This window comes from Rhopilema esculentum, chromosome 8 (assembly GCF_057945365.1).
Source record: "Rhopilema esculentum isolate cy_ngs chromosome 8, ASM5794536v1, whole genome shotgun sequence".
In the NCBI taxonomy this organism is placed as follows: domain Eukaryota; kingdom Metazoa; phylum Cnidaria; class Scyphozoa; order Rhizostomeae; family Rhizostomatidae; genus Rhopilema; species Rhopilema esculentum.
In genome coordinates, this window is record NC_142822.1 from 1,459,146 (window position 1) to 1,476,701 (window position 17,556).

At 36.2% G+C, this 17,556-nt stretch overlaps 1 protein-coding gene and 1 long non-coding RNA gene across 2 annotated transcripts; one reads left to right on the plus strand and one right to left on the minus strand.

Moving 5' to 3' along the window:
• Nucleotides 1-3,919: 3,919 nt before the first annotated feature.
• Nucleotides 3,920-11,967, plus strand: LOC135694955 (somatostatin receptor type 2). Its single transcript, XM_065213852.2, has 2 exons — nt 3,920-4,673; nt 10,345-11,967. Exon 2 carries the CDS (start codon nt 10,537-10,539, stop codon nt 11,713-11,715), a length of 1,179 nt encoding a protein of 392 aa, XP_065069924.1. The 5' UTR covers nt 3,920-4,673; nt 10,345-10,536; the 3' UTR covers nt 11,716-11,967.
• Nucleotides 10,344-16,178, minus strand: LOC148959780 (uncharacterized). Its single transcript, XR_016143972.1, has 2 exons — nt 15,226-16,178; nt 10,344-14,489 (listed from the first exon to the last, which is right to left on the minus strand). It is a non-coding gene; the product is annotated as an uncharacterized LOC148959780 (long non-coding RNA).
• Nucleotides 16,179-17,556: the final 1,378 nt, after the last annotated feature.

Genomic DNA, 17,556 nt, shown 5'->3' on the forward strand with positions numbered 1-17,556 from the left:
GCTAGATCAAACTAGAGAGAAACATCGTTTTTGTCAAATATATGTTTTGTCAAGTATTAGGAGGCATTATGAATAATCGACTGACATGATCATGTGACAAAAAATGTTGTGGAGATTTCTATTTTTAGAAAAATATTTGTATAAACTGAAAGCACTTGCAGACAATGAGTCTTCTTTTCATAATGAGCGTGTATTTAAATGTGTTTTATAGAAGGCCTTTGACAAAGTTACTTTGAAGACATATAAGTGGAAAATTAGACGATTAGAGGCAAGACAGGGGCTCGACAGGGATGTATGTTAGACCCCCGCGATTGTTTAATCGTATTACAAACGGGGTTCAACTGCTTTTAAAATTCGTACGAGATTATTTTCATAACGAGACAAAGAAGCTACTAAGACTTTTTAAATCATGATTCAGCTTATCAGTAATTTCATGAATGCTCTTATCCAAATGTAAATAGAATATCGTCATCTGCAAATAGAGATATATTGCTCTTTTTAATACACCGAAATGGAACACTTTTCAGCTGGTGTTCCTCAATATTCTATTCTTGGACCCTTTTTTATGCTTGCTTTTCTCAATGATTTGACTGATTGCTGGAAATGCAATGCAAAACTAATTATTTACGACCCACCGATCTTCAAGGATGTTTACGATCTACATTAGATGTTCGTCATATGAACCACGACCTGAAACATATTAAACCGTGGGCGAATAAATTGGTTAATGTCTAATCGGCAATTTTGGAACTCTCATCAACTGGTGTCTATCCTGCAACCATTTTTTGTTTATACCAGTGAATTTTCTGATGGCTGGAAGCGTACTACCTTTGGGGCTCTAGTGAGGAAATAGACAGGGGCGTCGTGGCTGGGGCATGTACTTCCTATCATCGACCAATCGGCAATTTGTCCGAAATTTCGTATCTGTTCGGCAAATATTATTTGTAGTTCATTGAAATGCAAGAAAGTATTATACATTTGTACACAAAATGGAAAGCTTTCCAATTGATATTACTAAATGCGAGTGCACCTGTTCAAAGCTGCAGTGTGTAAAAAACAGGCTACAATCAACAATGGGCCAAGAGGAGTTAAATAAATGTTGAGCTTAACTTATTTAACACTAAGTTATGATGAAGTAATCGTCAAGTTTGCTAACACACCATTGCTAAGGAGACGTCTCATTCAATGAAAATCGCGCAGTTTGTATCTTCAAATTCTTAAGATATCAATTATCAGTCCTATTGCGAGTTTTATTGTTCATTACAGATACTGGTTATTGATGATTATGATTATCCAATGTGCGAATATGGCTTTCTCTGACTGTCTTTTTGAAACAGTAAAAGTGACGCTGCAAAAGATAGCAATTGTTTGTCATGTCTTTCTGCATTTAAAAAACTGCGCATGCGCTTGATGACGTAATGATTTTAATTTAAACCTGTTGTCGGAAAATTTTCATGCTGTGCCCCCCTCCCCCCTCTACCCAAGACGCCCCTGGAAATAGATTATATGCTCGGTTTAGAGTCCCTAAACCTCCAACGATTGTGCAGTCGCTTTGTTTTCCTTTTTAAGACAAATTGCTGGTACCTCAATGTCCTTAATCTAACCATGATCCCTTGCAAGTTTTGAAAATCTATTAAATCAAAAAATCTAAAATACATGACCAAACAATATCAATAATTGCATTCGGACTAAAGCAATCGCAGCTGATGCTTATCTGAGCTCGAAAGAGCCTTATCATGAGATGCAATGTATTTTCCTAAACAATTATTGCACATTTTGATAAACATTATAGAATTCATTCAAACACAAAAAATTCAATAAACTAACTGTAACAAATAATACATCAGTAAATATGAAACAGGCTAAATATCAAAGTTATTTTAAAAAGTAACAAATAGAAGGAAATTAAACATTTAAGAATACTGTATGTTAATCTGTAAAATGCAAGTTCTTTTGGAAACCCATTTAAGGAGCTTCCTTCGATAAGTATTCATTTCCCGATGGCGGGACAGCGCAAAACAATGCTATGCTTGCAAAAAATGCTTGCAAAGCTGTTCACAAAATGTACAGAAATTAACAATCGCCGATTAAATCGAATAAAATTCAGCTCTTCATACCAGTTCTTATCTGTTGTATTTTTCAACCAATCTGTACTACACTTTTAAAACATATCAAACGCTTTTATTGAGAAATTATAATCGAAAATTTTTCAGTAAATATACATATTATTCTGAGCGTGTCAAGATAAAGTGCAAAAAACATTTATCTTCCACCGAAGTACCGCACAGGGTTTAATACAGCTAAGAACCCAATATTTAGCTAGTTAGGCCCTCCAGGTTTCCCGAATGCCGTCAGTAGTTAATGGATTTTGAGTAAAATGTTTGTCCTTTTACGCGAAAAAAATGCAAAAAGCCCAGCGCATTTTAGATAAGAAAGGAAATAGCAGATAAATAAAGCAATGAACAACAAATTTTGTCTGAGATTTGCGTGGAATATGACATGGAAAACAGGTCTCAAAGAAAACTGTTGTATACAACAGAGCATATTTTTAATATTTAATATATATCACTTCTGTACGAGGACTTTTGTATGATATCAAACAGCAAAGCAAAAATTTTAAAGGGAGGCTGGACAAGAGTTCTTGCATTTGCAGGGGACGTGAAAAATGAAAAGATACCACAGCGTTTAACTTTTCAAAAGGGAACTCCCGGCGAGTTCTTTTCGACTATATGCTCACAATTCAGAAATCCTAAACAAAGATGCTGCGATGTAACCATTTTTAAAAAACTTTACGTGAGCGTCAGAGAATTCATAATGAAAAGAATTCGTTGTTATGGACACTTCGAAATACGCGTGGACATATAGTGATGGGAAACAGCTTGAATTTTTAATAAATGGCGTTGCCCAGAAAGACTATTTCTTCCTTTAAGAGAATTCATACTTAACTTGAATTACGCATAATTTACCACTAAAACGCTGACCTACCATTTGTGTTTTCTACTTTGAGAAAGAGCCATAAAAAGCTGCTTGGTGACTTGCATTCGTTGCAGATTAGGAAAGACAAAAGCAGCACCTTATTTGGCACCTATTCGGACAGTGTTTTTACCTCAAGATTTGGCTCATAAGATGATTTTTCAATTTCCATCACGTCGATCTGCTGAAGCCTTATGTACTCAGCCAATATTATGTCTTCCGCCAGAATTCTTAACTCCAGCAATAGATACAAGCGGCCATGTTTCATCACCTGTTACCCTTTCTTTTCATACTCTGCTCACATCAAAGTTTCACCTTCTCTTCTGTTATAAGTTAATATTTCATTTTATCATTAATAGCATATTATTCTTGTATTCACTTGTTTCTTGCTACTAAAGATATGAAATTCATAGATAGAGCCGAAAATTTCATCTGGGAAATTTACTTGAAGTTAACCTTCAACCATTAAATATGTATTATTTCACTTAACTATAGCATTTTTGCGTTAATCGTTATTTAAAGAGCACATACGTATACACATATATATAAAAAGTGTGCATATACTATAATTCAAGATAAGGGTATGGATAATTATTCACCCCAGGGACGTCGGGAGCGTCGGGCGCAGAAAAAGCGACACTTCTTCAGCGATGCAACTTCTAAGAAAAGGGAATTTGTTAAGTAATGGGGACGCATGCGGCTGGTGCATCCCCGGTACTGACGTCTGTACATGACAGAATACACCTATAAACCCTTATTTTAGAATATCGCGTTAATCGTGAAACACGGAGTAGCAACTTAGAACGGCTCTGTTCATCCATCAAAAGTATGAACAGCACTGCCTGTACGACATCGTGCATTTTATGACAGACCGGTAAAATGGTTATTTTCATTTTATACCCTTTATAGACTATAAACGCATGTAAGTTTTAACACTATGTCAAAATGTAAGACAACACAAACAAAACGTTCTTTTATTTTTTTTTAAACCAATGAACCAAAACTTTTTTATGGATTGCCTTTAATTATATACAATAAAACAGTTATTTTTACAGCTGAATTAATCATTCGAAGTTAGTTGCTTGACAAATGGGCAATATTATCTGTCTTTCTCAATGTTTTTCTTATAAAGTTCGTAAAGTGTGTAATCTCAAAAGATTGTTCGAGGGGCCCCATAGTTTTGCCGAATCATTGCTTTAAGCATCTGTCGTGATTTTGGATGCTAAAATTTGCTTTTGCTTAATACAAGCTTTACGGAAATCGGTAAGAACATGCTTCTTCGCTACTGAATACTTGTTTATGATGTCCAATCAGTGCCGCGCGTGCCTAAAGAAAATTTACCACTGGAGTCCAAGAGAGAAAACGAACTTATTTTACACAATTGTGGCTTTTTCGTTTGTATGTAGATCGATTCCAAAACTGCTAGATGTTTATGATGCTAAATTGCTCCCGATACGTTGATAGTGAACCAGCCATGTGTGTTTGGATTCGCCGTATCACAAAGAGGCGATCACATAGCTATACGCTTAATCTATGAATTTCAACCGAACACCTGTCACTTAATCTTAAATACGTGTGGTTTTGCCACTGGTGTGCAAACGAACTTGGTAGCAAGAGCACTCGAACCGTCTTGTGCAGAGAGAAGTATGGTGACATGGATTGTTATTAAGAAGAACTGTTCATCAGTTGAAGTTTTCTTGGTAAGGTTCCATGAATGTCTTTACAAACAATATACGCTTTCTTATCACAAGTGTAGAATTTTTCTTAAACTATTTGCTAAAGCAATCGGTAGCTGACTTAGATAAATATCGATCTAACTGTCAAGGAGCCCTTAAATTTTGAATCTGATACATCTTGATTTCAACAAGAGCTTGACAGCGAATTCGAAGCACCCATATAAAAAATTTACTAGCCATGTTTTGTAATCTAAGCAAGCAGTCGGTCAGAAAAGATATCTTATTCTTCTGCTGTATTTTTAGTTGATACATTATTTGATGTTTTTGATGTTTTTAATGTTATTAGTTTTGTCTCAATGAGTTCCTTTCGCTGTAGTCATGTTTTTTGCATCTCCGAAATTTTGTAATATTTCAAAACATAAACGCAAGCCTAGTTTGCAAAGGCAGAATTATAAGAACATCCATTAATGAGTTTCTTGATAAAACAAGAATTAATTTATTCTTTTCTGAAAAAAGTTAATTCTCGCGCTATTACAACTGCTCAAGATGACATAGAATTCAGCCTTAATGCATTTCAGTTTAGAACAAGGAGCCTTGACCATGGCTGCGATAATCTTTGGCAGAGAAACATAAGCGATTTTTTGCCCCAGTTAAGTGTTGAAGGATCATGAATTTAAGCCCCAATCAAGTCCTGAATGTGATTTTGATTCTTAAAAACTTACATACGGCTACGAAGCTTAAAAAATAATGAATTTCTATTATTCATATGCACATATTCTATTATTCATATGCACATATATTGATCAAAATAGGGTCAGGTTTTCAGTATCTTCCTTTCTGCTTTAATTGATTTTGAATAAAGTCGCAAAAAGCGTTTGTTCAAAGAATTTGTAGTAACAGTACTTGCTTTTCACGTTATTTTTGCTGCCTTTGCACAATGAGAATAACAAAGGTTGAATTTTTTGAGAGAGTTCTCTTACAAAATATGATTAATATTACAAAACAGCAGCCGATGAACCGGCTGTAAAGCTGTGCTTTTTATCATTATAGCTGGGTATTATGCCCACAGAGATAGAATTCTTAGCAGGATTGGTTTCAAAATATCAAGGATTTCAGTCAAGGGTCAAGAAAGCAAGCTTTTCAATTATTTTTTTTTTCGAACCCTAAAAGTGAGTTTATGATGTTTTCCTTTTGATCTTTACGGACGATTCTTATGAATTTGATCTCATTCATTTTCAGTAAAAAGCATATTTTGGATGATTTGCAGTCGTTGAATCAATTTTGAGTGTTTTAACACGCCAAGATTTTCCATTGTGAATTTATAAAATACGATTTATACGAGTCACTAAAATTCAAGGTATACAATAAGTATTTTCCGGTTGTGAAGACTGCATATATATTGATGACTTGATTAACTTTTGCTCGATTTGGAAATCCACCTGCTTACTCTGAGAGGTGCAACAAACGGCTTAAAGATAGTAAACGTGTTGAAGTTGTCTTGAGAAGTTTGTCTAAGATTTGTGCAGTGGTGATTTGAATTAAACATAAGATAATTATTTTCCAAACATTGTTGAGAAGTTGAAATTCGTTTTATCGTATGCACAGAAATAATTTGATGAAACTTTAACTATAGTTCCTATTATCCTTTATTTCTTTGTTTATATTATTTGATGCAATCTTTTCTTTCACGTGCAATGTAACGGATAATATGATGAACGAAGCCATTACCACTTCTATAATTACAATCAGTCACGGTGAATATCATTTCTTGTCAATATGTTTATTCCATGTAGTTTTTTCTTTGTTTATAGACGAAGTCACTTGTCAAATGAAAAAAAGTTAAAACTACTTTTGAACGACCCAGGTTATCCGTCAACTCTCTGTGAAAGCTTGTCAGCTTCATTTTAAATCTTTACCTGTAGTGCATATAAAACAAAAACGCCATTGAGAATATGATTTCTTATGTCACATTAATCAACATTTATTTACATCAGGAATTTGAAAAGCTAAATCCACGGAGGATCGAAAATAGCAACTGTGTCAGCAAAGCTGTCTCCATCTGAAACCACAATGATCGAATGACACTTTGCCTTATCTTTAAAGACTCTTGGTTAACATTGATCCTTTGCGCGCCCGCGAGAGCAGCCAGCAAAACAAAACAAAGTTTGATTCTAACCGAGCAGAGCTGTGTTTGGAGTGAAACAACTCAGCCTTCCTCATATTCCAAAAAGCTAGGTAAAATAAAGAACTAAGATAGCCTAACTTAAACATTTACCTAACTTTTCTGCATCCCAATTTTCGGTGGAACGGGCTCTGTTGTCCGAAACAAGACCACCTTTGACAAGAGCAAGCCTTGCTGAGACGAATGAGCCGTTGCTCTTACATTTCTATCATGTTTCAGTACGGTTTCCAGTCACTTTTCCTTCGCAAACTTCCGTGTTTTGTACGGTTTTGTATGCCCTTTGCAAATTCATGATCTATGTTTGGCCGCGAGTTCAATTTTTCTCATCTATGCTTGTCGATAGAGCCCATTGTTTGAGCGCTTGAACAATAGTCCGAAAATATATTCGCGCGCGGAAATCGTAAGCATAGACCTGGGCCAAACCGTTAATCGATTTCTGCATTATAGAAATCCCCACGGGGCCGCAAAGGATCAGTGTTAACCAACGTAATTCTGATTTTGTGCTCGATCTATCAAAAGTATGCGATCGACAGGTTCGTGTCATTTCAATTAAGGAAAGGTAAAACCCTATGTTTCTGTAGGCGTTGCTACGATTTTGGCAGAAGAGCTCGAACTGTTGTTGCTGATTCGTACGACGTTCTGATTTGGTTTAGCCACTGATCTGATCAGTGGGTTTAGCGCATCAACTTCCTTTACGCACGCGCAATGACATTCAGTGAGTGGGCCCATCTGATTGCATTTACATGGATAATTTCCATCCCACCTGACGCGGATCCCACCTGTCCTTCTCGCAGATCTCACCTGAGCGGGCTGGCCCACTTTCCATGTAAACGCAAATGAATGGGAAGAGAACAAAGGAATGTTTAGAAAGCACGGATCCCACTTGAGTTAGCACACTTCATGTAAACAGGCCCTAAGAGATTCCAGGTCATTCAAGGGAACGAAGCAGGGCCGCGATTAAAATGAGTAGCAATAAAGCAGCGGGAGAAGATAGAATAACGAATGGGATGATAAAATGTGGCCCAAAAGAACTACACCAAGGATTGCAAATAAACTGAATGAAACATTCGAATTCCATGAAAATGAACTTAACACAAGCGATCAGTCCTTCTACCACTACCAAAGCCAGTGGCGGATCTAGACACAAATTTGAATGGGTTCCTAAACGGGCGTGGTCCAAAATTTTTCTGGCAACGCCCTTGACTTTCGTCCAAAATTCGGCGACGCCCATTTTCGCTTTTCGATATAATTCACAATTGCAAGATTTGATTTTAACAAGATATATTATTTCATCATGATTCCAAGGCAAGCAAGAAAAGGACGATCTACGTCTGATGTTGTTTGGACACATAGATTCATCGCTGCCAAAGCGCATTTATACAAAGAGCTACAAGTTAACATCATAGGAATTGATTTGAGCAGCGCCTTTGATACCATACAACGAAAGCCTTTGATGAGTGTATTGAAAACAATTCTAAATGAAGATGAAAGTAAGATGTGTAGAATTTTATTGAGTAACACATCAATCTCAATAAAGTTTGGAAAACAGAAGAGCCAAATGGTGAAAACAAAAATGGGATCCCCACAAGGAGATGGAATTTCGGGGATTTTATTCAACATAGTTCTAGAGAATGCCTTGCAAACATTACAAACATATTTAAATGAAAAGGAACAAGAAGAAAATCAAGCATACAACAGACATAGCGTATGCTAATGATAGTGCTTTCTTGACTGAAGATAACTCCCGTTCTGAAGTATTGAAAGAAATTGTAAAAGGCAGCCTTGGGAGATTAAATTTGAAAGTAAACGAAGAAAAAAAAGAAGAAAACCATTGTCAAAATAAAACAAGAAAAAAAAGAAAAATGGAGATGGATAAAAAACTTGAAAGTTTGATTGGTGAAAAGAAGGGAGCAACTTTCAATTACAGCTCAAGCAACGGCAAAAAATAATGGATGAGCAAAAAGGTCAATATTCAAACGAAGCTAAAGATTTACAAATCAATTGTAAAGCCAGTGTTAACATAAAATCTTGGAACACTGCCACTTACAAAAAATGAAAGCAAAGAATTAGATTGCATCCATCGAAAGCAACTTCTTCAAGTATGGAATGATAAGAGAATACACAGTAAATCTCCGCTGAGCGCTGAAATAGAGGAATCAAGATGGAGAACAGAGAGAGAGAGGTCAAACTCTAAACAACTATGTTTACGACTTCCTTTAATTTTATTAAAATCTTGCTACTGGCTCCATACTCTGGAGTCTGGTACCCAGGTTCCACAGCCTCTTTTGAATTGTTTGACATTCTAAAACTGAGCCTAATACCTCGGATGTGTGTCTTGCTCTACTTGCTTTTGAAGAAAATGTGTTTCAACAAGAATCGAAAGATTATGACTTTAAAAAGATTTCTTTAGCATCTTAGCTTAGTAATGCGACAGTCACTTTGTATTTATCATCACAACTCTGTTACTTTAAAGACAGAAAATGTTGAACTTATGCATATCTATGTATATCTGGCGCAATACTGATAGCTAATCAGCTGCTAAGCAGACCCAGTGCTGGGTTTTCAATGAATGAAAAAAATATAATATGATAAAAACAAAATCTAAACACGCGCATTGAGTATCTCTAATCAAGGAGGTCTTGCAGTACTTCGTTGTCAAACTATTCCAGGGCAGTAACTCAAACTTTTTTATACGGGAAGGTCCATCTGCAATAATCAAAATTCACCTAAAAAATTCAACAGACCCAAAATTATCAGCCAGAAAGTGTGGACAAGACTCAAAAATATCAAAATGCAAAATCTTGTTGCTGAGCACGTAAGATACCACTAGTCATGGTAATTTAGACTGTTTCCTATAATAATCACTTTACACAAATCTGTGCTTTTATTCCTGTCTTTGATATTATTACGTGATAGTTGAGCCCAAGTATTAGAGAGGTGTATTGTTATATCAGGTACCCAAAGGAATATGATCACAAAGAAAAATTCTTATCCATAATTATCGGATGGACCCCCTATTTGGAGTTCAATCAGTTGTATGAAAGTAGACAGTATGAAAAACAGTTGTATCAAAGTAGACAGCACTTCTTAGATACACTAATTTTTTTAATGAAAATAAATTTTTTTTCGTTTCAAACCTGTAAAATATTCTTCAAGTGGTCTTAATTTTTTTTCAAATCTGATATGGTTTCAGGGGAACATTGCCCTCCCTTTTGAATAGACAACACGCTTTTTGAAAAAAGCGAGATTTGTCAGACATACGATTTCCTTTCACGAGCATCGCAAAACAAGCAGCTGCTGAAAAGTGAGACACAAATATGCAAGCAGAAGCTGAGCAATATTATAATAATAAAATTTGAAAGTTGTATGATTCTGAGCCTGAATATTTTTAAAAACAATATTCTTATCGGAGCCAAGGAGCGTGTGACCGAATTTTCAAGCTGCAATATTGCTTTGTCTTGTTGAAATACACTGAGAATATAAAATATTTTTATAATATTTTACCTCTCTTAGGTTTGCCAGTGTTCACTGATTTATTGGTGAGCATAATTTGCCTGGAGTGGCTGGAAGAGTTAACTGGGTTGCCGTATTGCACATGCTAGTTCCTTATAACTCAATCATATACAGCAACACGAACACGAGAGTTAACTGCAAATAAGATCCTGGGTCATAAAACAAATCTGCTGTTCTTTTGCAATCCTCAAAATGGCCACCGATCTTCGGGAAATCAATGGGACGATGAAAAATTTTCCAAATATGAAGAACTTCACTCGCCCAGCTTTGGTAGATAATGTTGAGCTGGAAATAACCATTTACTCATTTTATGGAGTTATCTTCTTGTCCGGGTTCTTTGGGAACATGCTTGTAGTCCTGAAGATAATTCGATCTGAGAAAACAAAATCAATGAAACACTGTTTCTTGCTGAACCTGGCAATTACAGATCTGCTGACCTTGTTCATCGTCCTGCCGCTCACCATAACAGGCCGATATTTGTCGTGGCCCTTTGGAGAGTTCGTCTGCAAGTATATATTCCCCCTTACAGATGTTGTCATTGCAGTTTCTGTTCTTACCCACGTCAGCATCAGTCTGGATCGATATCGCACCATCATATACCCAATGTCAGCAAAGCCCAGCCACTTGCAACGCATTCTAACCTTGGTTGCCATTTGGGTGATCTCCTACCTTCTTAACGGTTTACCCCTCAGCTTGGTCCTTCAACTTGGAGAAGGTTATTGGGTGCCTCAAGCTTGCATTCTCCAGTGGCCAAACATACACGTTAAAAATGCCTACTACCTTCAGAGGGTGGTGATGATCTTCTTTCTACCAATCATTGTCAACTTGCTTTCCTACATCCGAATCAGTAAAGCATTAAAAGCAAGCCTACTACTGTTGCAAGGATCTGCCCGCGGGAAAAAGCGCGAGACACGCATTCGGAGTCAACAACGACTTATACGAATGTTTCGTGCCATTTTCATTGCCTTTGTGGTATGCTTCTTCCCCATTCACATCTTAACAATGCTGAGCCTATTCGTTGAGAATTTCTACCTGTGGAGTGGCAGCGGACAGGTATTTCAAGTTGCTCTGGTGTTTGCGTATGCCAACAGCATGTGCAATCCTGTCATTTTGGTGATAATGAGCACAGATTACAGGAAGACGTTCTATTCATACCTTCCCAGAATTCGCTGTCCATCATGCTCAATTTTGCTGGAAAAGAAAGAAGGAATGTCTCTAACCTGCAGGGAAGTCAGTTATTCCATGCATTCATTGCACCGAAGGAGCAAAGAAGATAACCTAGAGGATGCTGGGAAATACGAGTGCTATGACCTGACCGGGGAAAGCCCACTCCAAATGAGGTTTCTGGAACAAGAGGGAAACGAGATATGATCTAAGGGGACCTATTGTTCAGGCCAAACTGGTGTTGGACCCTGATTTTAACTGAATACCAATGTATACTAGTTCAACATAGTTGGTGTTGTAAAATTTGAATTGTATTGGCATTAGCTTTATAACCTGTGTCCCGGTTTAAAACATATTCAGCCTTAGAGGCTTTATTTGGGCTTGGTTATACATTTCGGATAATTAACAGTATAAAACAGGCTGGCAGAAGCTGCTGTAGATAACTTTTTAACCATTTTAAAAGTTTGCCAATTTGTCTAGAGCCTTCCTCCAAACACAAACTGTGCTCTAGCGTCCCTGGTATTGTCTGTATTTATCAAGCCTTTCGGTTGAGTATACACAAGTTTAAGCGCCTTGAGATGGTGCTTGAAACCATTTTTCGTTATCCAGACGTTGTGTTGCTTCTATAATGAAATTTTGAATGGGGAGGGGGGGGGGAGACATAAATTTGAATAACTTGTTAGGGATCGTTTTTACCAAAAAGATTTCAATTTAATCACATAACTATACAATGTGGTCCAAGAAACATCTTTTCAAGTAGCAGCCCAAATTTTCTATTACAATATTTTCTATAAAGTGATCCTTTCTATCCCATTATATAGATTTGAAGTTTGTTGTATAGAAAACCTTACTCGATTTCCAGAAGGAGCTTAAAGAATAGATCCCTAGCCATTCTTTGCAATCAATATTCCAAAGTAGTTTTACGAATACGCTAGCCGTATCTCCACAACTATTTGGGTTAAGGCGACATCTTAAGCGTTACTTCTTATGATATCACTGATTACAGTTCATCATAGCCTGCATCATAGACTATAACTGAGGTTGAGGTATCCAGTTATGATCTTCGGTTATGGTCTGTGACTCAGGCTAAGCTTATCATGATGTTCATTACTGCCTAAAGTATGAAATATCCCTCAGGTCATTTCATTTTTTTGTAGAAAAAGTATCTTAGGCTAATCAGTTAGAGATTACTTTTATCCTAGGACTGTAATCATCCCAGCAAAATGAATTTAGATGCCCCATGATATAGACCAATTTCATGTTACTTTTTGAACAATTGTGCAACCTTTGGTGGATCGAATTTAAAAAGCCTCAGGAAAAATCCGTTTGCACAAGGTTTAACTATTTATCCAAACCCGTTCAATCATTTCCCAGGAATGTCTATATTCCTTAAGAAATCATAAAATTTTCACTGTGTTCCTAGAAAAGGGTCACATCTAGACCGTTTATAGATCAATCGAACTTTCCACATGCCTGCAAGATAGCTCCTTGACAATTATGGTGCATCGTTTATTTTGTAAGATACGTTTAGCAAGTTACTCAATCGGAATTGCAACAATTATTTTTTTTCTTTCCGTTGGGATTATTGTGATGTGAATCATAATAAAATGTATGCTATAATATTCTGTAATCTTGAACATTATTGTAAAGTAGGCTGCAATTAACTTCATACAGCCGAAGTTGTTGTCTTTTAGTATTGAGAAGGGTAGAATTGATATTGGAAGAATTTTGGCCTTTTTGTCTGCATTTCTACAAAATTGTTGTGCAAGTTTAATGGGTGTTAGAAAAGTTATCCAAGCAACTTGGTGCCATGTTAAGTCGACAGAACTGCAGAAATAATTGAATGTTTCAAATGATATGCCATTTACTGATTTTCGTACTTTCTCTTTTCGTGAAATTTAGAATGGAACCAAACTAAAGTTTGCAATTTTTTCTATGCTTATAAGATATTACAAAAACATGTTACTTTCTACTATACTTATCCTAGTTACTATACTACACCACATGGACGATACCAAGGGGAGCAAAAGATAATGACTACCCTATGGCCAACAGGCAACGTTGAACTACACATAATTACATTATTTATGATTAAAAACTAATGGCTATGATGCTAGGTTCTGTTTGACAGCTATTGAACAGTAGACACACAGAAATTTGCTGAAGATAAGCAGTGTAACAGTCGAAAATATAGAACATACAGCAAGAAAAGAAAAAGCTAGCTTGGTTGTTCATGATTCGAATTACTAAGTTTTGTTTATCATGCCCAAAACATTTGAGAGAATGTTGGGCAAAACCTTATAAAAACTTACTTGATTTTCTTCACATTAATTTATATGTCTTATTTAGGTTAACTCTTCAGATGTTCTGTGTTTATATTTGTCTTATTGTGTATTGAATTAAAACATTTGCTAGATGCTTGCTCTACTCTTTCAACCTAGAATTATTTTTCCCCAATTAGTGAAGGTTGAGGATTTATAGAGCACATATACTAATCCGGCAATATTGAAACGTCAGAAAAATTACAATATTCAACAAAATTCTGAAAAAGACGAAATATTACGAAGAATTAACACTTAGAATCCCCAAAACTGCTTCTTTGACTGATTTGCAGGAGAGTATGAAGAGCTGCTCCACTTCACTTGCTTCACATAATAATTGCATATACGAAAACGTTATTTGTTTGCACCATTCAGATTGGTCGAACAATTGTTAGTTGGTCAGTCAAGACATCTTTTTGCAGTTAAAATGGAACAGAGTTTTATATATCTAAGATTCTGTCAATAAACTTTGCTTTGCATAACATCGAGGGTAGAGTGCCCCAAGACTTTCGGCAACATTTTTAGGCACCCACCAGCAGAAGGGTAAAAATAAGGAAGTTGACTGTGTGAAATGCGAGCTCGCTAGACGACCAGGGTATTACTCGAGTTGTATCATGTGTTTACATTTTCTCTGAGTATATTTTTCTGAATCACGTTTTCCTATCAAAATTAAAATTTATTTCAAATTCCAATTTAACAGTGTAGTCTAGTTTATCACTTCCTTTCATTTACCCCACACTTAATTTGACCTTTCAGTAGGTAAAATCTTTTATAAGCACTTAAACTGATAAATCTTGACAAAATATATAACATTTCTATAAAACCAAGAGAGTTACAAGTCTCAATCTTTGAACTGGGATGTGGGGCTCTTCCTATTTTTGCTTTTTTGGGACATTCCCGATACCATTTATTTAATAATACTGAGACTAAAAATTGTTGAAATTCGAGGAAAAAAGTTTGGGATAATTGCCAGGCATGAATTTTATCGACAGCTTCAACTCTATTTATCTGAGTATTTTGAGCAAAAACTTAAGCAAAAGGTTTGAGGTGTACACATGATGGTTTTATTGTGCTAGTATGTTTTATTTCCAAATATATTTTCATGATAGAAAAATATTATTCTTGATTTTCATCTTATAACCTTCCTTTTCTTTTTTTTCCAATTTACAATTTCCAATTTATTAAGGTAATAGCCAGTTGTATAATTTCAAGTAACAGCTGCAAAAACTGCATATGACTGTCATTGTGATGGATTAACCAACCGCTGCTACGTACAAATGACATAGCTAATTTCAAACACATTTACAAAATGAGGGGTTTTCCAAAAGTCTGATTTTCGACTGCTAATATGGAGTAAACACTCTATTTAGAATGTAACTGAATAAAAAGAACCTACCTTATATTAACAGGATGTCCCCGTGTTGTTTTGTGTTTACAAGCATTTCCTCATGCGTGGTAAAGATATTCCTCCCAGAATCAGGAACAAGGTTAGGAGTTTTTTCATTACTGGCACCAACATTGATTTACTGAAGAACATTTGCACTTATAAACCTCTATTCACCTCGCCCACTCTCAAGTTTTGTAGCAAGACTTTCTAAATACGAAATTGTTGTTATTTATACGCCAACTCAAATATGTCGGTGCTGAGAAAGGCTTTTTCATTTTCTACTTTTTCATATCACTCCAACTACCCTAAGCTAGGTTATTTGTTTCACTCTTTCCTGACTTTGTCAATTCACTTGAAGAACTTTTATTGTTGCAGTTTTCCTGAGATCAGTAATCCCAAGAAGAGGCAAAAGCAATTTGATTCATTCTAGTGGCTTCTCAATGAGACACTTGACTTGCAAGTTTGTTTGCAAGTGAACAGAACTGGCACCCTAATTCTTGATTGTTTGCAGAGATAGAAGAATCAAAAAGAGAAAAGTTCCTTAAGGTTTTGCCTTTAGTAGTATAATCCTTCTACATGTAGGATCCAAAATCATTTGTGTGTTTGGTAGTAGCTCGATGATTTTCAGAGCAAGGGGTTGTTTCTTGTAGAAAAAACAGAGGTTGCAATATTGGCCAGAGTAATTAATTTCATGAATGGCAAAGCACGATTTGTGAAGTTCATTCTTTTATTGTCATTATCACATAGCACTAGATACAAGTTGAACAGAGAATAATAAGCAGAATTTGGTCAAGAAGTGAAATAAGCATATGAAATGTGCTGAAAATCAAGTTACAATTGAACCCCGTTAAGTCGGATTTTAAGGGGTATGGTCTGACTTTGCGAGTGTTCGACTCATCCGAGGTACAACTTTTGACCAGATCCTGTGCCATAAGGGGGGCATGGCCTCCCTATAGAATGCCCACTCCCAGGGGCGGACTGGCTAATTTTTTTGGCCCGGGCAAATTTCGATCAAACCGGCCCACAAAAATAGCAATTAAAAAACTCCTCGGAAAATGCAAGTAAATGTTAATCTGTAAGGAAAACAATTTTTTAAACTCAGTAATTGTGTGCATGGATGAATGCTGGTTAACAAAACATGTTACATATGTCATTTGCTGACTAAATAGTAAATAAACAAAAATTTTAACTCATTGGTTTGACTTTCTTTCCATTTAAATACAGTAGCTTATATGTTGATAATGTTCTTCGTTCTTTCTAATTACAGTAGCTTATATGTTATATGTTGATCGTTCTAGATGTCATCTAACAGGTGTTTTTTTAAGAACATTAACATTAAGGACTCCAGGTTTGGCTGCGAAAAATTACCACGTAATCTGTTTTTTATATATTTAAAGTGGAAAAGCTTCTATCACACGCAACCTGTGACAAATAATTTTCTAATCCTCCTGAAAACCACAATGATTTTCAGCAGCCCAAAAATATCGATTTGTCAATTTCTGATTCTAAAAAGAAAACATGGGCACCCCTGTTGAAATTTTATCGTGTAGCACCATACCCCTGTTGGGCGGGGGGTCCATTTGACTTATGATAGTATATGCCTAATAAATTTACCATAACTTGTATGAGTTTAGTGAAAGGAGCAAGAGCAAGACCCTGCTGTTTTTGTGACGTTTTTGGCTTTTGCTTGATAAAAAAAGCTTTGTATCGTAGCTGAATCCTTTTTTAAGTCGCGCAGCTTTTCCTCACGAAATTTCTGTGCACCACCTTTGGTTGAAGTCTTCTTGCTCTTCCCTTGTTCTACGTATGATTACATTTAGCAATAGCTTGTGCTTAGGAAAAAACATGACCAGCTTCAAGCAAAATCGGCAGCCAAAAAGGAAATACCGTCAAGAGAAAATATAACAATATGTCAATAACATGTTTCCTGAAGAAGTGTGTTTGGGCTGCGGTGACAATAATGAATTCATAACTTTCATGGTTTTGGAGTACTCGCGTGTATATTTATTCTTTCCCACAAAGTCTCTGAAAATTCAAGGCAAACAGATCAACGCGTGGGTATACTTTTTTGCCTTGCATTCACTTTTTAAGCTAATTCATTTTTTTGCACTTTTATCAACCGGCCCTCAAACCGACCGGCCCTTCGGGCGATCGCCCGAATAGCCCGACCAGCCAGTCCGCCCCTGCCCACTCCTTAAGGTAGCATCTATCTAATAAGGCAGCATCTTTCTAGTTTCGAACTCTTGACAAGCAAGCTTTTGTCTGTAATGATCAAACATGAGTTTGCAAGCGTAGCAAGCAGTTTTATTGCAGGAAAGTATAATTCACAGAAAGGAACAC